The sequence below is a fragment of the Gadus macrocephalus genome, chromosome 21, assembly GCF_031168955.1.
Source record: "Gadus macrocephalus chromosome 21, ASM3116895v1".
In the NCBI taxonomy this organism is placed as follows: Eukaryota; Metazoa; Chordata; class Actinopteri; order Gadiformes; family Gadidae; genus Gadus; species Gadus macrocephalus.
In genome coordinates, this window is record NC_082402.1 from 14,360,074 (window position 1) to 14,379,863 (window position 19,790).

At 44.2% G+C, this 19,790-nt stretch overlaps 2 protein-coding genes across 4 annotated transcripts in view; one reads left to right on the forward strand and one right to left on the reverse strand.

Moving 5' to 3' along the window:
- The window catches only part of LOC132449557 (spermatogenesis-associated protein 45-like), a 2,760-nt gene extending 2,716 nt beyond the window's left edge, over positions 1 to 44 (reverse strand). Inside the window, exon 1 of the mRNA XM_060041254.1 lies at positions 1 to 44. This exon is cut by the window's left edge and continues 62 nt beyond it. The gene's annotated coding sequence lies outside the window, so the exon portion shown is untranslated.
- Positions 1 to 15,214, forward strand: part of flvcr1 (FLVCR heme transporter 1) — a 15,453-nt gene extending 239 nt beyond the window's left edge. Inside the window, exons 1-10 of one of the 3 annotated variants that reach the window (XM_060041252.1) lie at positions 1 to 680; positions 1,106 to 1,250; positions 1,810 to 1,950; positions 5,495 to 5,562; positions 6,876 to 6,979; positions 7,908 to 8,018; positions 10,018 to 10,123; positions 10,493 to 10,662; positions 10,703 to 10,792; positions 13,680 to 15,214. The exon at positions 1 to 680 is cut by the window's left edge and continues 239 nt beyond it. In XM_060041252.1, coding sequence (XP_059897235.1) covers positions 1 to 680; positions 1,106 to 1,250; positions 1,810 to 1,950; positions 5,495 to 5,562; positions 6,876 to 6,979; positions 7,908 to 8,018; positions 10,018 to 10,123; positions 10,493 to 10,662; positions 10,703 to 10,751 — 1,574 coding nt within the window. In that variant the 3' untranslated portion in view covers positions 10,752 to 10,792; positions 13,680 to 15,214. The remainder of the gene's footprint in view (positions 681 to 1,105; positions 1,251 to 1,809; positions 1,951 to 5,494; positions 5,563 to 6,875; positions 6,980 to 7,907; positions 8,019 to 10,017; positions 10,124 to 10,492; positions 10,663 to 10,702; positions 10,793 to 13,679) is intronic. The other 2 variants (XM_060041250.1, XM_060041251.1) reach the window with 2 other exon arrangements.
- The last annotated feature ends 4,576 nt before the right edge of the window (positions 15,215 to 19,790 follow it).

Sequence of the window (19,790 nt, forward strand, 5' to 3'; positions counted from 1 at the left end):
ACGACGTCGGAACTATCACTGGCGGTAAAGCGGCGCACGAGCTGCGCAGCGGACCGCTCGTGCCGGTCGACAAACTGGACCAGTACACGGTCCTCGAAAGCGGGGATGAAGCGGTGAACCTGCTGAAGGCGCTGAACAGCCGGGCTTCGGAGCAGGAGATCCCGCCGGATGAACGAGAGGCAATGCTGCCAAAAGGAGGAGGAGAAGAGGAAAACGCAAAGGAGGAGAATAAATGTCTGGAAACCAAACTGTACTGGCGTCGCTTCGGGGTGCTCGCCATCTTCAGCCTCTACTCCCTCGTCAACTCGTTCCAATGGATCCAGTACAGCATCATCACCAACGTGTTTTGCGACTACTACGGCGTATCCAGCAGCCAGGTGGACTGGCTGTCCATAGTCTACATGGTGGCGTACATCCCGCTGATATTCCCCGCTACGTGGCTCCTCGACAAGAAGGGACTCAAGTTAACGGCGCTGATGGGCGCCGGCCTCAACTGCCTGGGCGCGTGGGTGAAGTGCGCGAGCGTGAGCCGGGATCTGTTCGGCGTCACCATGTTCGCGCAGGTCATCTGCTCGCTGGCCCAGGTGTTCATCCTTGGCCTGCCCTCGCGCATTGCCTCGGTGTGGTTTGGGCCTAAAGAGGTGTCCACCGCGTGCGCCACGGCGGTGCTGGGCAACCAGGTATCAATGGGATGCTGCTATGATGGGGCGTTTGTCTTCACTTGCGATTTGTCCCCTTCTGATTGATACGTCCGACATGGAGGTTAGACTCTCTATCATAAACTAAAGCCTGCCCAGAAAACATAAGAAACCCCTGAATAACTATTGAAGTGCTCTCAAGCAAGCCAAATCGGCCCCAGTGAGAAAGACAGCATCTTCTATGTGTGTTTGAGTGTGACGGTGTTTGTGTATTCGTGTCTGTGTGTATGTGTTTCTGCCGTTCCCAGTAATACATGAGTTATAAACCCCAGCTCTATTCCAATAAGAAACGAGGCAGGTTGTGGAAATAGTGAGGGGATAAAATAATGGTTCTAACAGCATCTATCAACAACGTTCTCTCCCTGTTTGTTTCTATGTGCCTCTCTCTCTCGCTCTCTCTCTCCTAGCTGGGGACGGCTATAGGCTTCCTGCTCCCTCCAGTGCTGGTCCCCAACACCTCGGGGGACTTTGAGCTGATGGGTCACAACATCAAGGTCATGTTCTACGGGACTGCCATCATCGCCAGCGTGCTGTTCATCCTCACCGTCATAAGTAGGAGCGGGCACACACACACACACACCCAGAGACACACACACACACACACACACACACACACACACACACACAGTTACAAAGATACACAATAACCAACGCATGCATACACATACAATGAGAGTTCAAACCATCAATCTGTCGGTCTATTGATCCATATATATAAGATGATGATACGGTGAGTGGATGCACCCTTAACATCTCCCATCTGGTACAGTATTTTCTCCTCTTGGGGGGGGGGGGGGGGGGGATGGAGGAGTGTTTGTTCAGCTGGATGCTCTTCGGTGAGGGGGCAGGCCCTGGTGGGAGTTTGGGGTGTTCATGAGAAGAGCAAGCAGGGGGCCACATAGGTGTCAGATCATTTTGTTTGTGAAAATCTTCACAATCTTCACAAATCTTCACCTACAATTGAGTCAAGAATTTGTGTGTTTGTCTGCCTGCTTCAATGTGTGTGTGTGTGTGTGTGTCTCTCTTTGTGTGTGTGTGTGTGTGTGTGTGTGTGTGTGTGTGTGTGTGTGTGTGTGTGTGTGTGTGTGTGTGTGTGTGTGTGTGTGTGCAGTCTTCAAGGACCGCCCAGAGATGCCCCCCAGCTACGCCCAGGCAGTGCTCCCAGACAGCCCCCCCGAGGACTACTCCTACAAGCAGTCCATCATCAACCTGTTCCAGAACAAGGCCTTCCTCCTGCTGCTGGTCAGCTACGGTGAGGACGTGATGTCACCACACACACACACACACACACACACACACACACACACACACACACACACACACACACACACACACACACACACACACACACACACACACACACACTCCAGCCCACAGAGTACCGCTGCGCTCCACCGAGGCCATCACCGCCGTGTCTAACTGGCATGCCGTCAACGGTGGGGGAACTGAATGCTTGACTCTGCTCTCAGTTCCCCCACCGACCTAGCCTTAAGAACCAACCCCACATGTTTGACCCTGTGCGTTTGACTATATTCCGAGCTTTAAACCGGGATCATTGTTGACGTTTTGTAGTTTATACAGAGCTAATCTACATGAGCCAGGCTTGCGGCCCTGGAGTAATCTGTAGATAAAGTCAGGAATGTTCACACCAACTGCTAGCGAGGAAACTGGAGTTAATGGGTTTGTTGTTGCACACACACTCATATAAAGACAAATAAACATATATATGTATATTTACAAATATACATATATTTGTATATTTGTTGCCTGTATAATGGCTTTTTTTTAGCACAGTTTCAGCAGTTGCAACATGAATTGTATGTAGGATCAATGTTGTTGTATGAATGCCTATCAGTACATTTTCATGTTTGTATGTCGAGCCACGTCAAAGATGATTTTCTGTTACGACAGACAATAAAGTTTTCTGAATCTGAATCTGAATAGGTTGTACAGATATTAACTTTTGAACAGACGCTGTGGTGGGAATTTTGGACCACGCCAATTGTTTCTGCGTAAACTGTTTAGAATAAAGAGTCTGCCGAACTTTAGGCAAATTGAATTAGGTAATAAAGGTAGAATAACATACAACAAGCATACAACACACAAACAAAGACACAAAAATACAAAATCTGAGGCCTAACATACAATCATCCGAGGCCTCAAATGGGAGTTCGCCCTGCGTCTCTCTAATTGATCTGATTAAGCCTGGTTCAGACCAAAGATTTGCGAATCGTCTGAACCAAAGATTTGGTTCAGACGAAACTGCTCCACAAAGATAAGTCCAATAAATTGGCAAAAGCAAGGACTGCCCCCTATAAAACGTTAGTATTGGTTAACCAGATGGTTGTCAATTATCGATGAGCCTGCCACGGTCCATGTTGTGTCTGTAAAGTAGATAGTGTCAATAGTGACTATTAACAAATGTTTTGGTTTAACACGCCCGATAATCCAGTGCTTTTAAATTTTTAAACTTGTTGAAGGAACAGCAAATCGACCCGCTAACACTAGCTTAATAATTTGCATGCTCATGAAATACAAAATGTCAAACATGGTGTTGTTAGCAGCTTAATTTCGCAAAGGAATGGTGTTAGCACCTCACTTCAACAAAAGAGATATATACCATAATAGGTTCCAACTGTAGCCCTAAAGGACAGATTATACGGACAACCGATTTCTCTGCAGTGGACATTGTGAATTGTCAGATAAGCAAGGGGGGGGGGGGTATGGAGCCAGTTTCCTGCCATATTTCAAACCTGAAAAAAAAAAAAGTTTCAAAGGCTTGTAAGCCTGGGTTTGAAAACTCAACACCTTGTAAAAAAGGTTTTGCAACACTGAAAAAAGAGATTATAACCTGAAAAAAATTCAAACAAAAATTCAAACATCTGTAAACATAATTTTGTGTTGTATTTTATCTTCTTCATCATTTTCACCAACACATTTTCAAAGTCGAACAATTTCACCAGCGCATTTGCAGAGTTTCAAATCTGGCACTGTTCTAACAGTGTATTTCATTGTTTCCCGGTTTTGAAACCTTGTAAATGGGATTCTGCAAACAGGTGTTCATACATTGAGAAATAAGTTTTGAAAGGTTGAATATTTAGTTTTAAAAACTTGTAAAGGTGTACGTTTACGCCATTGCAACGTATTTTTTCAGAACTGACTTTTCAGAGATTTGACCACACAGGCGCAAGCTTTGAGTCACGTGAATATTGGCAGTGTTCTGTCGCGCATATGTTTTGAAACTCCTGACAGTCAAATCTGAAGAAAAAAAAAAACGTTCCTGGGGGCGGGACAATTTAGCTCTAAACCTAATGGTTGCTCTCGGCTGACGTACATTCCAATCACGTGTGCCGTTCACCGGGCTGTGCGTGATTGACAGTGCTCTGCTGATGAAAATAATGTGATTGGAATGTACGTCAGTACATTCCAAGGGGTCAGACAACTATCATGCCGTCGCAGTCCACCGCCAACACCCGCATGGGGATAAGGGAGGGACGATGGATGTACACGTGCCGTTCAGCGGGGTGTGCGTGATTGACAGTGCTCTGCCGATGACAAGAATGTGATTGGAATGTACGTCAGCCGAGAGCAACCAATAGGTTTAAAGCTAAATGGTCCCGCCCCCAGGAAGGTTTTTTTTTTCTTCAGACTTGACTGTCAGGAGTTTCAAAACATATGCGCGACAGAACACCAACACGCCAATATTCACGTGACTCAAAGCTTGCGCCTGTGTGGTCAAATCTCTGAAAAGTCAATGCTGAAAAGTCAGTTCTGAAAAAATACGTTGCAATGGCGTAAACGTACACATTTAAAACTAAATATACAACCTTTCAAAACGTATTTCTCAATGTATGAACACCTGTTTGCAGAATCCCATTTACAAGGTTTCAAAACCGGGAAACAATGAAATACACTGTTAGAACAGTGCCAGATTTGAAACTCTGCAAATGCGCTGGTGAAATAGTTTGAACTTTGAAAATGTGTTGGTGAAAATTATGCAGAAGATAAAATAGAACACAAAATCATGTTTACAGATGTTTGAAATTTTGTTAGAATTTTTTTCAGGTTATAATCAATTTTTTCTGTGTTGCAAAACCTTTTTTACAAGGTGTTGAGTTTTCAAACCCAGACTTACAAGCCTTTGAAACCTTTTTTTTTCAGGTTTGAATTATGGCAGGAAACTGGCTCCATAGGGGGGGGGATTTATTTTGATCTGATTTCCCCGTTTCCATTTATTTAAAAACATATATAATAGATGCCCCCTACTGCACCCCCCTCCAGTGTTACATTGCCATTGTTGTCATTGCAGATACATTTTTGCCACAAAATAGATTAGTGTTAATAATAACACAGACACATGATGCAGGGTGTCCGCGCATCCTTAAAAAGTCTTAAAAAGTCTTAAATTTGACTTGCTGAAACCTGCAGATACCCTGTGATGATACTGTAGGGGGCATAAAGTCATGAATGACCGAGACTAAATGTAGGAAGCATATAGGGAAAAGGTAACACAACAAACAACTAAAATAAAGTAGCCTACATATTTGATTATGTATCAGCACCGTGCACTGGCACATCAGCACCGTGCACACGCACATCAGCACATGCACACGCACATCAGCACAATGAACGTGCACATCAGCACAATGAACGTGCACATCGACATATTCCATCTCACACACACCTCAGCAATGCAGGTAAAACGTGTAGGGGAAACCCTGTATGCCACGGATACGTTGGGATCCTCCTAACACTGTAACTGTGACTCAGTCCTATGTCCTATGTGACCCACGCAGGCATCATGACTGGCTCCTTCTACTCAGTGTCCACCCTGCTCAACCAGATGATCATGGCCTGCTATGAGGTAAGGAAGAAGCATCTCTCACTCACTCACTCACTCACTCACTCACTCACTCACTCACTCACTCACTCACTCACTCACTCACTCACTCACTCACTCACTCACTCACTCACTCACTCACTCACTCACTCACTCACTCACTCACTCACTCACTCACTCACTCACTCACTCACTCACTCACTCTCTCTCTCTCTGCAATCATTTTCATCATCAAAGGCAAGAGCGGGGTAGAGAGAGACAAAGGACCAATAGCTGAAGGTTTGACCAAACAAGGGGTCAAACTTTTCTCTGTGTCTCAGTTGATTAATATCATCCACGCATGGCTGCTACCCAAAACTACACCAGTTAGAAAAGATCACATAGTCCTCTCTCTCTGTCTCTCTCTGTAAAACTCAGCCCCTCTTAAAACATCACCTGACACTCACACCCACACATAAAGAGCAAATCCCATGATGTGATCTTTATAGTCACCTGATGAGCTTAAGGTGAGAATGAATCCAAAGTCAAGTGCACCCATACAAACACACACACACACACACACACACACACACACACACACACACACACACACACACACACACACACACACACACACACACACACACACAATTGATTGAATACACACACTGTATATGAACTGTGTTGGGAATTTAGATCACCTCGTTTAAGACTAAAAATTAATCTGAACATTTAACATTAGGGTAATATATTGAAGTAATAAAAAATATAACAACCTACAACAAACATGCAACAAAAAAGAAACATAAATTAATCCGAGGTGTAGGATACAATCATCCGAGGCCTCAGATGGGAGTTCGCCCTGCGTCTCTAAAGAGCTCCGCAAGGAGAAGTCCAATGCATTGGCAAAGGTGAGGACTTCTTATACAGTGTTGTCAGGATGCTGAGAACTGCTCTGTCCCCCAATAAAACTATAGCATTGGTTAACCAGAGGGTAGTAAACTATCGGAAGACCTCCTCAGGATGGGGGGAGCATAGCCGTGCTTTATCAGATTGAACCCTTGTTCCTCGACCTTCCGAAGCAGGTCAGGGAAACCGGCCCCAGTTGGAGCCGTTAATCCCAAACTAACGAGGAAGAAACAGGCACATACAGACAAATGGCCCTTAGAGTTTTCCCATTACAGCACCTGCTTGCATAAAATGTAACAGCCACCATATCCTTTCCTCCCCCATCCCCTCCTCTCCTCCACTTCTCTTCTCTCCTCCCCCTCTCCCCTCCCACCGACCTCCTCTCCTTCCTATACCTCCTCCTCTACTCCCCCCTCCCTTCCTCTCCCCTCTCCTTTCCTCCCCCCCAGTCACAGGAGTTGAATGCCGGCCGGATAGGGCTGACCCTGGTGGTGGCCGGCATGGTAGGCTCCATCATCTGTGGACTGTGGCTTGACTACACCAAGACCTACAAGTATGTGACACACACACACACACATGCACACAAACACTTACGCACACTTACGCACACACATACTCTCCCACTCACACGTGAACACATACTCACACACACACACATAAATACTCGCACACAGACACACACACACACACACACACACACACACACACATACACACATTACTACTCAGAAGCCTGTAAATCAGGGGTCGGCAACCCTAGGCACGCGTGCCAGCACTGGCACGGGGCAGCATAATCATTGGCACACTTACAAAAAAATTTAAATGATTTATTTTATTTTTATTTTTATTATTATTATTAAAAAAATTCACAGCACAATGCGTCAGCATAATCATTGCTACCGATTTTTTTCTGCACTTTATTCTGTTTTGGGCATTTCCTCCCAGTGCAAATATGTTTAAATTAGTTACAGAAAGCAGTGTTCTGAACTGGGATCAATTACTAGTTTTTAAACCTATGTTGTGAGTAATAGAAAAGAAAATATCAAAAATAATGTTGCAAGTGGCCTGTATGCATCTCCTTCACATGGTTTTGCAAAGCTGTACATGTCTCAAAGATATTGATGTGGATGGTTCATTGGCCACCCAGTCGAGGACCACAGAGGTGTGAATTCCTCCCAATGCGTAGCAACAGGGCGCCCTTCTCTGCGGTTTGAACTATTTTTCCAGATCTTTTTCACATGGCTATATTGATTTTTAGATCATAATTTCAATGGAGAGGCCTTGGCCTTTCCGGACAGGTTATGCCTCCCCCTTCTGTACGCGCTGACATGTCCTGGCAGTATAAAAGCAGGCTCCTCTGCCACGACCCATGTCGTGTCTGTAAGCCCCAAGGTGGTTTGCGGCTGACGTGGTGAACGCAGAGCAGTAAATCCAGCTCCACAGTGTGTGATGAATGTGTGTGTTTGTGCATCTGCTTGGCAGGATGACCACGCTCGCGGTGTACATCCTCTCCTTCCTGGGCATGGTGATCTTCACCTTCACACTGGACCTCAAGAACATCTACCTCGTATTCTTCACCGCCGGCGTGCTGGGGTGAGGCGTGGGCGCCGTCAGCATCGTCTAGGGTCACATGATGTCGGGTCACATGACTCTTTTTTTTGTTTTCATAAATTAGTAATTTATTTGATTTCAAACAGTATCTATGTCTTTACTATCCATTATTAGACGACTCTAAGCCATTATTCGAGTCATTAAGATCTAGTAGTCCTGCTAAGTTGGGTGGGGGACATTGGGAGGTAATTAAAGATGTGAGCATGGTCGCTGTTTACCATGGTGACATGATTATGAGTCATTATAAATGATTAATTAGATAAGCGTTTTCATTGTAGATATTATCATTTTCTTATCGGGGTGAATATTGATTTGGAGGGCAGCTCTTGAGCCGTATGAACTCAGAAACATGCTTCCTAAGTCTGGTCGGGTTAGTCCAGTCTGTTCCTAGATCAAAGCTCTTCGGTTGCTGTCGGTAGTGTTGCTATGGCAACGTTAGCGGAGAATGCTAAGCTTGTTAGTGCTTTTATGATATTGATCCCAGGTGGAGCTCCCGGCTGTCACCGCAGAAAGTACAGGACACTGGTAGAACTCCAAATATAAGGCTATTTTCATTCTTGCATGTTTCAACACATCCTCCAGCGGTTGCCGGAGGAGTTTGTGCCGTGGCTGTAGGGATGGGCGTGAGGAATCGATTACTCGAGTACTCCTCGTTACAAATGAACTCGGTTGGTGGGACAGGCAAACTCAAGTTTGCATATACACACACAAACAACGTTTTCTGAAGCAAATGTATCAATTTTCTGTCGGCGCCACTAACGCATGCCGTGGGCACAAAGCAAATGAAATGTATCCATTTCTGTGTGGCGCGTTCCATGCCGTGTGCAGGCACGCCAGAATTCAAAAAGTTAAGAGATGGCGGTTAAAGCAAAGCAAAGCGAAGAATTGAAATACTTTAAAGAAATAGGAGATCATAAGGTGAAATGTAAAATATGCCAAGCGAAATCGAGCTACAAGAAAGTACTATGCGGCAACATATGCTCCTGAAACACAACGGTGAGTTCGGGAAAGCAGACCTGCAGCAACCAAGTGTGTCGGCTATTTTAACCGCCGCAAGACGCAGCTCTAATCCCGGCCGTGTAGAGAAGATCACAACGCTGAGTATTTCCATAGTCCATTTGCTGCCGTTTTATTTGCAGCTTTAAATTATTTGCAATGGTTAGGCTACTTGTTTTTGTTTTTTTTAAACTGTTGCAGGCCTTGGTTCGACGTGATTTAAATTGTGAGACGCATATTTATTTTTGTAAGGAAAATGTGTTTTGAACGTTTGCAAAAATAAATAATGAATACTCTGATAACTCAGACTGTTTTGATGGAGAATAAGCATTACATGTTTGGTTGGTAATATTGCCGTTCATCATCAAGCCTATTCCTGCTGCAGATGCGTCACATTCTAAAAATTGATTTGATTAAACGAGTACTCGATTGATCCTCGAGGAATTCCTTCGATCACTCGCGTTTGGAATTTACCACTCGTGCCCATCCCTCAACAGTAGGGATGTAATTGCTATAGGACGATCCACCAGGCTACCCCGCCGAGCCCTTCCTTTGATATCTACGTAAGCTTCAAAACGTCAACTGCCAGATTGCAGCAGTATAACAGGAATTGCAGATCAGATAGATGCAGTGTTGATGAGTAGATCCTAGTAGTCATAGAATATGTATGTACAATGTTGTATGGGGGGATGGGCAGGTGAGGTGAGATGACATGATAGGAGACAAGCTGAGGAGGGGAGGGGAGGTGGGAGGAAACCAAATGAGGAGGGAGCCAGAGACAGGAGGATGGGGAGATGAGGTGAAGAATGTGAGTGAGGCGAGGGTAGGGTAGGTGAGGTGATATGAGGGGAGGTGAGGTGAGATGAGGAGAGGGAACGAGGAGGGGAGGGGATGATGTAAGGGGACGGGCGGGGTAGTGGGGCTGTATCCTGGTGTCAGGGCGCTGTCTGTGAGCAGGACTGAAACTTTGAAGTGTGTGTTGCAGTTTCTTCATGACGGGATACCTGCCACTTGGGTTTGAGTTTGGGGTGGAGATCACCTACCCAGAGTCTGAAGGCACCTCCTCTGGACTCCTGAACGCCTTCGCCCAGGTATCTCCCTACATGTCTATATCTACTTGTCTACCTACCTCCCTACATGTCAATATCTACTTGTCTATCTGCCTGCTAGCTAGCTAGCTAGCTAGCTATTACCTACCTACATTTCTTTATGTACCTACCTACTACCTGTCTACCTCACCACCTACATTTGTATATCTATCTACCATCCTCCCTTCTAATCTAACTCCCTCCCTACTGAGGTGTAACGGATCCTGTCTAGAGGTTCAGGACGGATAGGACTACGATACGGCAGAGGGAAAAAAAGCCTGATTTTAGAAAGTATTAAACTTGATTGTATACACTGCCCAGTAACAATGAGCACCCGATAACATTGATGAACATGGCGCTGTCTGTCTCCAGATCTTTGGGATCATCTTCACTCTGATCCAGGGACAGCTGACCACAGCCTACAACCCCCTGGCGGGAAACCTCTTCCTGTGTGCCTGGATCTTCCTGGGAATACTGCTCACTGGTACGTGTGCGCGTGTGCGTGTGTGTGTGTGTGTGTGTGTGTGTGTGTGTGTGTGTGTGTGTGTGTGTGTGTGTGTGTGTGTGTGTGTGTGATAATAGTTATGTTTTTCCCTCTCTTGTTTTTCAGCTCTTATCAAATCAGAGCTGAAGAGAAACAACGTCAACATGGAGGCGGAAGGCAAGCAGCCTGTAAGTCTGCAACACACATAAACACACACATACATACACACACACCACAATACATGCCCACACACATACACAGCTCATTACATTTTCATTTACATTTAGGGCATTTTGCAACCGCTTTTATCAAAGCAACTTACAATAAGAACATTTGTCAGAAGAAGGAGAAACATTATATCGCTGTCAGTACAGTAAGGATGTTAAGTGCAGGGACGACGTACAACATACACTAAGGCCCCGTCCACGCGAAGCCGATTTCATGGCGAAACCGCAAAGGTCTTGTACGGTTCGGCCTTCAGTCCACACGAAGCCGGCGAATCCGCTGACCGAAACCGTAAACTTCTGAAACCACCCTCGGATGTGGTTTCAAATCTACCCGGTTTCGTTTTGGATTCGACGCCTGAAACCGACTGAAACCGTAAACCATGACGTCATCGCCCCACCCCTCGACCCTCTAGCCAACCCTCTAGCCAATGACTGTTAAGCCCGCGGAGTCTCAGAACTCACAACAACAAAGATGATGGCGGACTACAGGCTTGTAATCGTTCTGCAGCAGATCATGTCCCTTGTTGGGTTGCTAAGCCATTATTTATTGAGACTGTTGACTGACTGTTTGTTTGTGTTGTTAGTGGTTCGGGGGGCAGCCTTTATGCGCATGCTCGCCTCTTCTTCTTATTTAATTTTCTTCTGGATTTCTGTAGCAGAAGCAGCGCCCCTTATGGGCCTGGCATGTGTACTACAGCGTTTCTACAGATCTACCCGGTTTCGCTTGACTCCGCCTTTACGGAGATACTCCGAAACCGGATAGATCGAAACCGGAACGGTTTTGCCCGTTTCGGCTTTGTGTGGACGGGGCCTAAGTGTGAACATTAAGTGCCAGGACGTACAACCAGGGCTGTAGGGTATGGACTAAAATGAATATCACGGTAGGATTTGAGGCATAGACGGTAACGGAATTATGTCACGGTATGTTAATTTGATCTTCTAATTTCGATATAAATGCTTCTGAAGGGGTAAAATACTGGTTAGGCAGCAAAACTGCATGAATTCTTTTTCTAAATCTTTTCTCAAGGTACTTCCATCTCTGAAAAGCACTAATTAATTAATAGTTTGGATTTGTTTCTCCACTTGCTTGCGGACCTTGCCGTATCGTTTTGGCAACTCAATTTGGCTGAAGTGTTTGCGGGCAGGTAATGCGTACCTGGAATCGAGTGTTTTGACCATCTCTTTAAAGCCCTTTCTATCGACATTTTGAAAGGGAACCATGTCCTTACAAAGGTAAACAGTGCTCGAGCTTGGGTGTGTGGCCTGACCAAAGCCTGGATGTAGGCAGGGGCAGTACCTTTATTTTGAATCTGATGTGATCTCGTTCCACCGATGGCTTTTTTGGTCGTTAAGGACTGGCTTTGGAAAATGCCTGTGGAAGCGATGTCTGTGGAAGAGATGCAGAGACAGCTTCACGTTACCAGTGTCTGTCTCTTACGGTGTGGAATGAGAGCTCTTGAAGGGACTATTGCGCAGGCATCAACCCATTGATGGCCTTGCAGGCCAGTACAATTATTTTTAATCTGATGTGAGCTACTACAGGGAGCCAAATACACACAAACACACACACACACACTGAACACCTAAATACACCCATCCAAACACCCACACATGTAAATACACGCATCAGCACACACACACACACACACACACACACACACACACACACACACACACACACACACACACACACACACAGATCTAAATACACACACACACACCCACACCTAAATCAAAGCAGGCACACACAAGCACACAAACCTCAATACACATACACAAAAACACACACCTAAATAAACGCACAAACTCCCACACACCTAAATACACACCCACACACCTAAATATATTCACTAACTCAAACACACAACACACACTGAAACTTGTGTCTTCTAGGGAGCAGAAGAACATTAATGTTCTCTCGGGTCCTTTAATTCTCCCCTTGGCTCCTACAAAGCGACCTTCCATCTGAACTTTGCAGCCAGCCAGTCTTAAATCCAGATACCAGATCACTGGTGATCCAGGAGTGCCCTTTCTACAGCCTCACCGACAGGCCAAGTAACGGCCGGTCCATTAGAGCTGACAGCCTGCATTGTCTCGGCCCGTCCCGTCCCAGACAGTCCTGCTGTCCGGGACGCCTCGACCTTCAGGTCTAGAAGAGTTATCGCAAACCACCATTCCTTGGAGTGTAGCATAGTGTAGCTAGTAGGCAGAGGGTCCCAACTCTCTAACCTAACAACTCCTCTTTGGAGTGTAACATAGTGTAGCTAGTAGGTAGAGGGTCCCAACTCTCTAACCTAACAACTCCTCTTTGGAGTGTAACATAGTGTAGCTAGTAGGTAGAGGGTCCCAACTCTCTAACCTAACAACTCCTCTTTGGAGTGTAACATAGTGCAGCTAGTAGGTAGAGGGTCCCAACTCTCTAACCTAACAACTCCTCTTTGGAGTGTAACATAGTGTAGCTAGTAGGTAGAGGGTCCTAACTCTCTAACCTAACAACTCCTGCTTGGAGTGTAGCAGAATGAGGGAGCCAACAGGTGTAGGGTTCTCGGTCACTGTAAGGTGCTTCAGTTAAAAGCGTCTGCTAAGTGAATATATAATGTATAACTTGTAACTCTTTCCTTTTTTCTCAGTTAGTTTATTCATTTGTTGCGTCTATGTCGTAGTTGATTAATAATTGTGCTATAAAGGGCCCTTGAAACCATACAAATCAAACTATTAGCACTCCAACTTCTTAATTCTGTTACCACATTCCAGGATCTGAGTTTTCATACTATATATGTCTCTCTCTCTCTCTCTCTCCCTGTTCCTCTCTATGTCTCTCTGCCTCCCTCGTTCTCGTCTGCTGCAGCTACCCACTGGGTGTCCTGAGGAGGGGTCCACGGCGGAGATGACAACGGCAACCAAGCTGGAAAACTCCATCAGCTTCTCCCACGAAACCTCTGTCTGACGCCTGTCCTACCCCTTTAGAGAGACATACTAGACATGCTCACATAGTAGGTGAGAGCACTACTTTGGGTATGAGAGGTCACTAAGAGAAAGGACACACTCTCTCACATAGACAGATGGAATACACACATAGTTGACATGATTGTATTTGCTGACTTTTGTACAGTTGTGAGTGTGAGTTTGCTCGCGTTTCATTTCAAAGAGATTTGCAGGAAGAAAAAGCTACTGTTAGACCATTAGAATCATATTTCAACAACAGACTCAGAGTCAGAGTGAGTCAGAGTGCGGTATAAAATCAACCAAAAAAAGTAAGGATTGTTAAAGGTTAGGTATGGGATTTGCGAAAAGCCAGCAGATTTGAAAATAAACAACTCAAATGGTCCTACCCCCTCTCCTTCAACGCTGACTCTAACTCCCATCCACCCAAGTACATGGACGCCCAATCATGCAAGAGCCCGAACATAGATGCGCGAGAGCGAGCTATTAGCTAGTTAGCTAGCTGCAGTAGCTACCGCAGGATAACAACAAACAGAAGCTTGCTCTGGGTCACGAGCTTTGAGTACGTGCACGAAGGGGTCACGCGCGGGGAGGGGGAGTGCAGTACGACCGTTTGATTGACGTACTTACTGTCCAATGCCACTCGGTGGTTCTGGAAATCATTGGCTGGAGTTTTTCTAGCCCTGCCCGTTCCACAGATGATTGACTTGTTTAATTTTCATGTCAGTACTCATTGGCTGTAAGTGGATTATGATAAGGATTTCAAGTAATTTTGCAAAAATTGCCAAAAAAGAGAATTCCATACCCAACCTTTAACATTTCAACCAAAGCAAGCATAATCTGGGAGATCCATAGCTGCCATCATCCTCTGGAAAAGGGAAAATCCCCTTCATCGTGTAACAGGATGTTAATGTGAGCCAGAAAGGGCGTTCTTCCTCCAGGGCAATGCTATGACCCATTACCCTGTCAATACTTGAAACTGGACTCTTGTTATCTATGTAGGGGGGAATGAGTGGAAAATGGGTTGTGGCATTGTGGCATTGTTACGATATTTAACAGCATTGACGCATGCATGAAAGTTAATGACAACTGAGCTCAGTTTCACGAATATGATGGCAGTGAATTATTATTTTAAACTATTTTAACTACGATTATTATTAATATTATTGTGTTTTTTAGTTTACATAATTAGTTGTTAAATGGAAAGTAAAACCATAACAGCCTTGAAAGTTGAAGAGAAGCACAGGAATCTTGATGGGTGCATGTCTTTCTCTGATCACTCGGAAACTAGCGCACTGAACTCAAACATGGTCTAGTTTCGTTCGTGTTTTCATAGTGTCTGTTTTCAGTGGTTGCATTGTTTGTAGGCGGTTTCTGTGGTTGAGCTGGGTCGTCTCAATGTCCAAACATTCATTGAAAAATAAATATAACCACAATTTTGCGAAAATAAAAAGGTATTTGACAGGGAATCCATGTAGTCATAAGATCATCATCGTCGTCGTCTAAAGCCCAAATACTTTAGCCATGGTTTTGTGTTTCTCAACTATTTGCCTTTGTTGCTTTGGAAAAGTAGTTGAACAGGTTTCCTTGTTGGCTCGTTCAAAGACATGCGCAGTTGACATATCACCATGCTCATTTGTGTCAAAACTGTTGGAGAAACTGGTCCCCACTAGGGATGGGCATAATTAATCGATGCTCGATAATTGATCGTTAAGAAATGCGTCGATCAATTTATATTGTTATCGATTAAAAGGACGTTGTGTTGCATACTGTGAGTCTTGAAGCATTTAATTTAATATAACCCTGCCGACTGGTGGAAAGTGAATGGAAGAAGGTTCCCCAGGCTGTCAAAGTTAGCGCGACAATACCTCTGCATCCCCGCAACTTCGGTCCCGTCAGAGCGGGTGTTTTCTGCTGCTGGACTGACAGTTACAAGGCTGCGTTCGCGTCTGACCCCCGAGCATGTTAACATGCTTATATTCCTAAACAAAAATATGTAGGCTGGAGTTACTGTATGCTATGGACGACAGTCACCACCGTATGTGAGTCGCTCTTTTCTTTCTTAATGTGTTGACTCTCGCTCCGCTTGGTGCCTCTTGGAGTCGTTACATTTTGCCAAAACTGTGATATTTTAGCAACAAGTCCAGCCTTATATATGTTCAATAAGGTATTGCTTTTAGATAGACTAGTTCATGCAATTGTTTGTAAATGGGTGGCTCATCTTTTTGTTGCGAGCCTTTTCCGCGCGCCGGCTGCAGGCATTATATGTCGGCCTTTCCCCCCCCCTTTTTTTCATAACAGTTATACAGTTTAATGCCCACTTTTAGCCTACTGCCTTTGTTTGATTATTGTTGTCCGATAAGTTCGCTACTTATTGTAATTGGAATAGGCTACAGATTTAGTCTTGTTGAATCGTTTCCAAACCTTTAAGAGCGCCTGTAGGCGCATTGTTCGGACTTTACGAGCGCCGCATAGGCCTATAACCTATAATGCCTGTATTTATTATTTTAAAACTGTTAAACAGTTGTAGGTCTTCAAGTTAACTGTATTGTATTAATTTTGGCCCATACATTATTGTTGGAATAAAGATTTCATTGATAAAAACATTAGAAAAAAAACATAGAAAAAAGTTAATGATTAATCGATAATTGATCGATAACTCTAGCGATGCTCGATCAAGAACATTTCTTCAAATGCCCATCCCTAGTCCCCACTACTGATTAATGGGATTAGACGCAGACATTAGGACTGGCTTTCATAAATACCACTACTGTTTACAGATGCCTACACCTAGACTGACGAAGGAGCACTTTTACAATGGCTACCATGCCAGCTGTTGTACAGTTAGTGTTGTCACTGATGCACTGTGGACCAAACCAGAACTACTGATGTTCCTACATGTTGGAAAATATGCACAAAATTGATGTTTTCTATTTAAAAAGAGGCATTAATGATGGTTGATCACTTCTAATTGATATGGTATTATCAAATCCGTAACTCAGCCGGCTAGTAGGCCTACTATGAGTGGAGTAAGGTGGCGCCATCTAGAGGGTTGTCTAGCAACAATGTTAAACGGGAACTGAAGGAAGCACAACTTTCATGAACGATTCTGTTATTTTCTATGCTTGAATTCTATTACTTTTCTATTCTTCTATTTTTTTTTTTTTTTTAATAAAAATTACTTAGTGTATCTAATTTCTTACAAAAACATGTATAGTGTCACTGAATATCGTTAATTCAGTATTGATATTTGCATGTTGTCAATCTGCTGTATTTCAATCTCTGTTCACAGTTCAGATAGAAAAAGTGGATCAATCTGAATATTTCTGATTGATCATTTCTTCAGATAGTGATAACTTAGACAGCAGATCGTGAAAACGGTTCCTGATAAGTATTCATGCCGCACTTCAATGTAGGCCTAACTTGAATTCTAATTCGGCAGAGGGAAAATAAATCAAAACCTGATTTGGACTTGAGATATGGGTTTTGGGGGAATTTTGATAGAATCAATGTTTAACTAAGATTTATAGTAACAGCTATGAGTCACGGAGAGGGTGAAGACTGAAAAGACCGTCACACTCCGGCAAGAATCAGGCTGACCAAAGGACTGAAAACAATTATATTCACCCATGCTTTCCTAGTAGTGAAGCTCCAGAACGGTCTAGTGTTGCTTTCCATTGTGTGTAAATATATATTTATTTTGGATAATTTGTATTGCAACTTTGCCGGTCTAACTGCTGGCCAACGATATAACTTAGCTTCTCTTTCTCAATTTTTTTTTAACTTTGTCATGAATGTAATGCAATGTCAATTTTGTTAATGACTAATAGTGTTGATATGTTTTGTGTGATTTATTTATGTTATTTTATTCTAATGTTAAGGCTGAGCTACAATGTAAGTTACAGCATAAATAAATATAGTTAGTAAACAACAACAGACTAATCACTGAGTCTTTCAGCTGACATTGAAAACATGCTGAATGTTTCCATCCATATTGTAGCACAACCATAAGCTTACCTGCGGGTGCTTATTATGGGATGTTAAGGTCTAATAGAACTCCTGTTAACTAAAAGAGGAGAGTAAAAGTGTTGTAGTTCTGAGTGAGTGAGACAGAACACTCACTATAAGAAGCATTGTTATCACAGAGCTAGATGTGGTTGGTTCCAGGTCATACAAAAGGTAACAACATTTTAAAATATCCAAGATAATGGAAAAGTTATCACTGGGTGTTTGGGTTTGAGGACAATAAGGAGAATGTTTATATTATGGGATGGGGCTCCGAATGACCAAGATGACCTTGCTGTTCAGAAGGAAGAACAGAAACTCTGAAAGATTGATGGCTGGAGGGAAGGAAGGAGTAGTCCAACGACAACATAAAAGACTACTTGTTGCAAAGAAGTGTTCTCTGGAGATAAAGAAGTGAGGAAAGTGAGATAAAGGTGTTTAAACCGGCAGACACCTGCTGTCATCAGGAGGAGAGGTTAGTGTTTCCATCCGTGTCCCGTCACCTCCCTTCCCTCTTTATGTGTTGGTGAGGATGGAGGGTGGGCTACTGTCTGTGTAATCTACGCTTCATTTTTAAATCAGTGTATTTCAAATGATAGACCAGGCACAGCGAAAGTCGCCTCTGAAAAAGATATTAACGGTATTGCAGTATTCTTCAAGGAAAGTGATCAAATCCAAAGGATAGCTTTTAACAGTTACTTTATTTGGTAAAGTATTTCGGTATGGTAAACTGATAACTATGAAGCAAAAGGAGGTTGAAGCGTGTCTTTGCACGTGCAGAGCGTCTCCCAGCTGACCAAAGCTATATTAACCCTATCCTATGGGCTGCCAAGAGATTCTGGCTTGCTCTGGCTCCAACCGTCTGTTATGGTATGGATCCGCAAGGCCCGGAAGTAGTGGGAGGAGCCGGTGTGACGTATTACCCTCGGCCTCCTCACCTGTCTGTGCCCTCTGTGGATGGAGCTGTTATTGCAGCCTTCAGTAAGGTCCTGCTCCCCTTGTGGCTATGTATAGTATTAACAGCTTATATGTTTGGTCCTGCTTTCTAGGGTCTATGTGTGGGCAACTTATGTTCTTAAAATATGTAACAACGGGGTTTTTGACGAAAGGATTGCTTTACCTGATAACGTTTTAGGAAAGCTTGGTTACTGCCGTTGATGTGTTCATTTCGTTTGACAGGATTTATTTATCTTATTATTATCAGAGAATTTGAAATAACATTTTCATGATCAATGTTCAGAGTGTGATGGCGTGCAGCCCTGACACTGTTACACTACACCCATTGGGGGCTGCCACACTCCATCTAGAGGGGACTTTAACTGGGCTCCTCAGGGTGGTGGTTTCGGAAGACCGATTAGTTTGTATAAAATGAAACTTGACCTGGTGCTCCTTGTTGCCACGCAGGAAATCTCCCTGTGTGTGTGTTGTGATCGATGGTTTCAACTGTGCACATTGATTTCCCACAGAACAACAGGCGTGCAGCCTCACCCAGCCCCAGGGGCCAATGAGACTCACATCAGGTGAGGCGGCTGAAACCAGCCAACATCCATACTCGACTCAACAGTTGGTGTGTTTTGTTATTACAGAAGAGAGGGAGAATATCAGCAGGCAGTGCAGGTTCAAGGTAGAGAGGCAGCATAAGCCTATAGGTTCTAGGACTGGATAAGAGGGTGACTGGCAATATGCATATAGTATATCCGACATTTAAGGTCTCATGGGGACTGTCACCACTAGACCTAAAGAAACTGAAATGTCTACTATTATTCCAAGAGGACGGGCGCCTACAGGACCCAGGTGAGAGAACCCTGACGAGAGGACTCAGATGCAGCCCCAGTTATCGACCTGGGGAGCTGTGGCTTGCCTATGGCTCATGGAAGTTTTCAACAAGGAGATAAAGACACAGTTTGGAAACCGGGAAATACACTGATTGCTTGCTGGCAGCTCTTCCATGAAACACCAGCCGAGCGGCATGAATTCGTTCAAGTCACATAAACCTCAACATTTCCCTTCA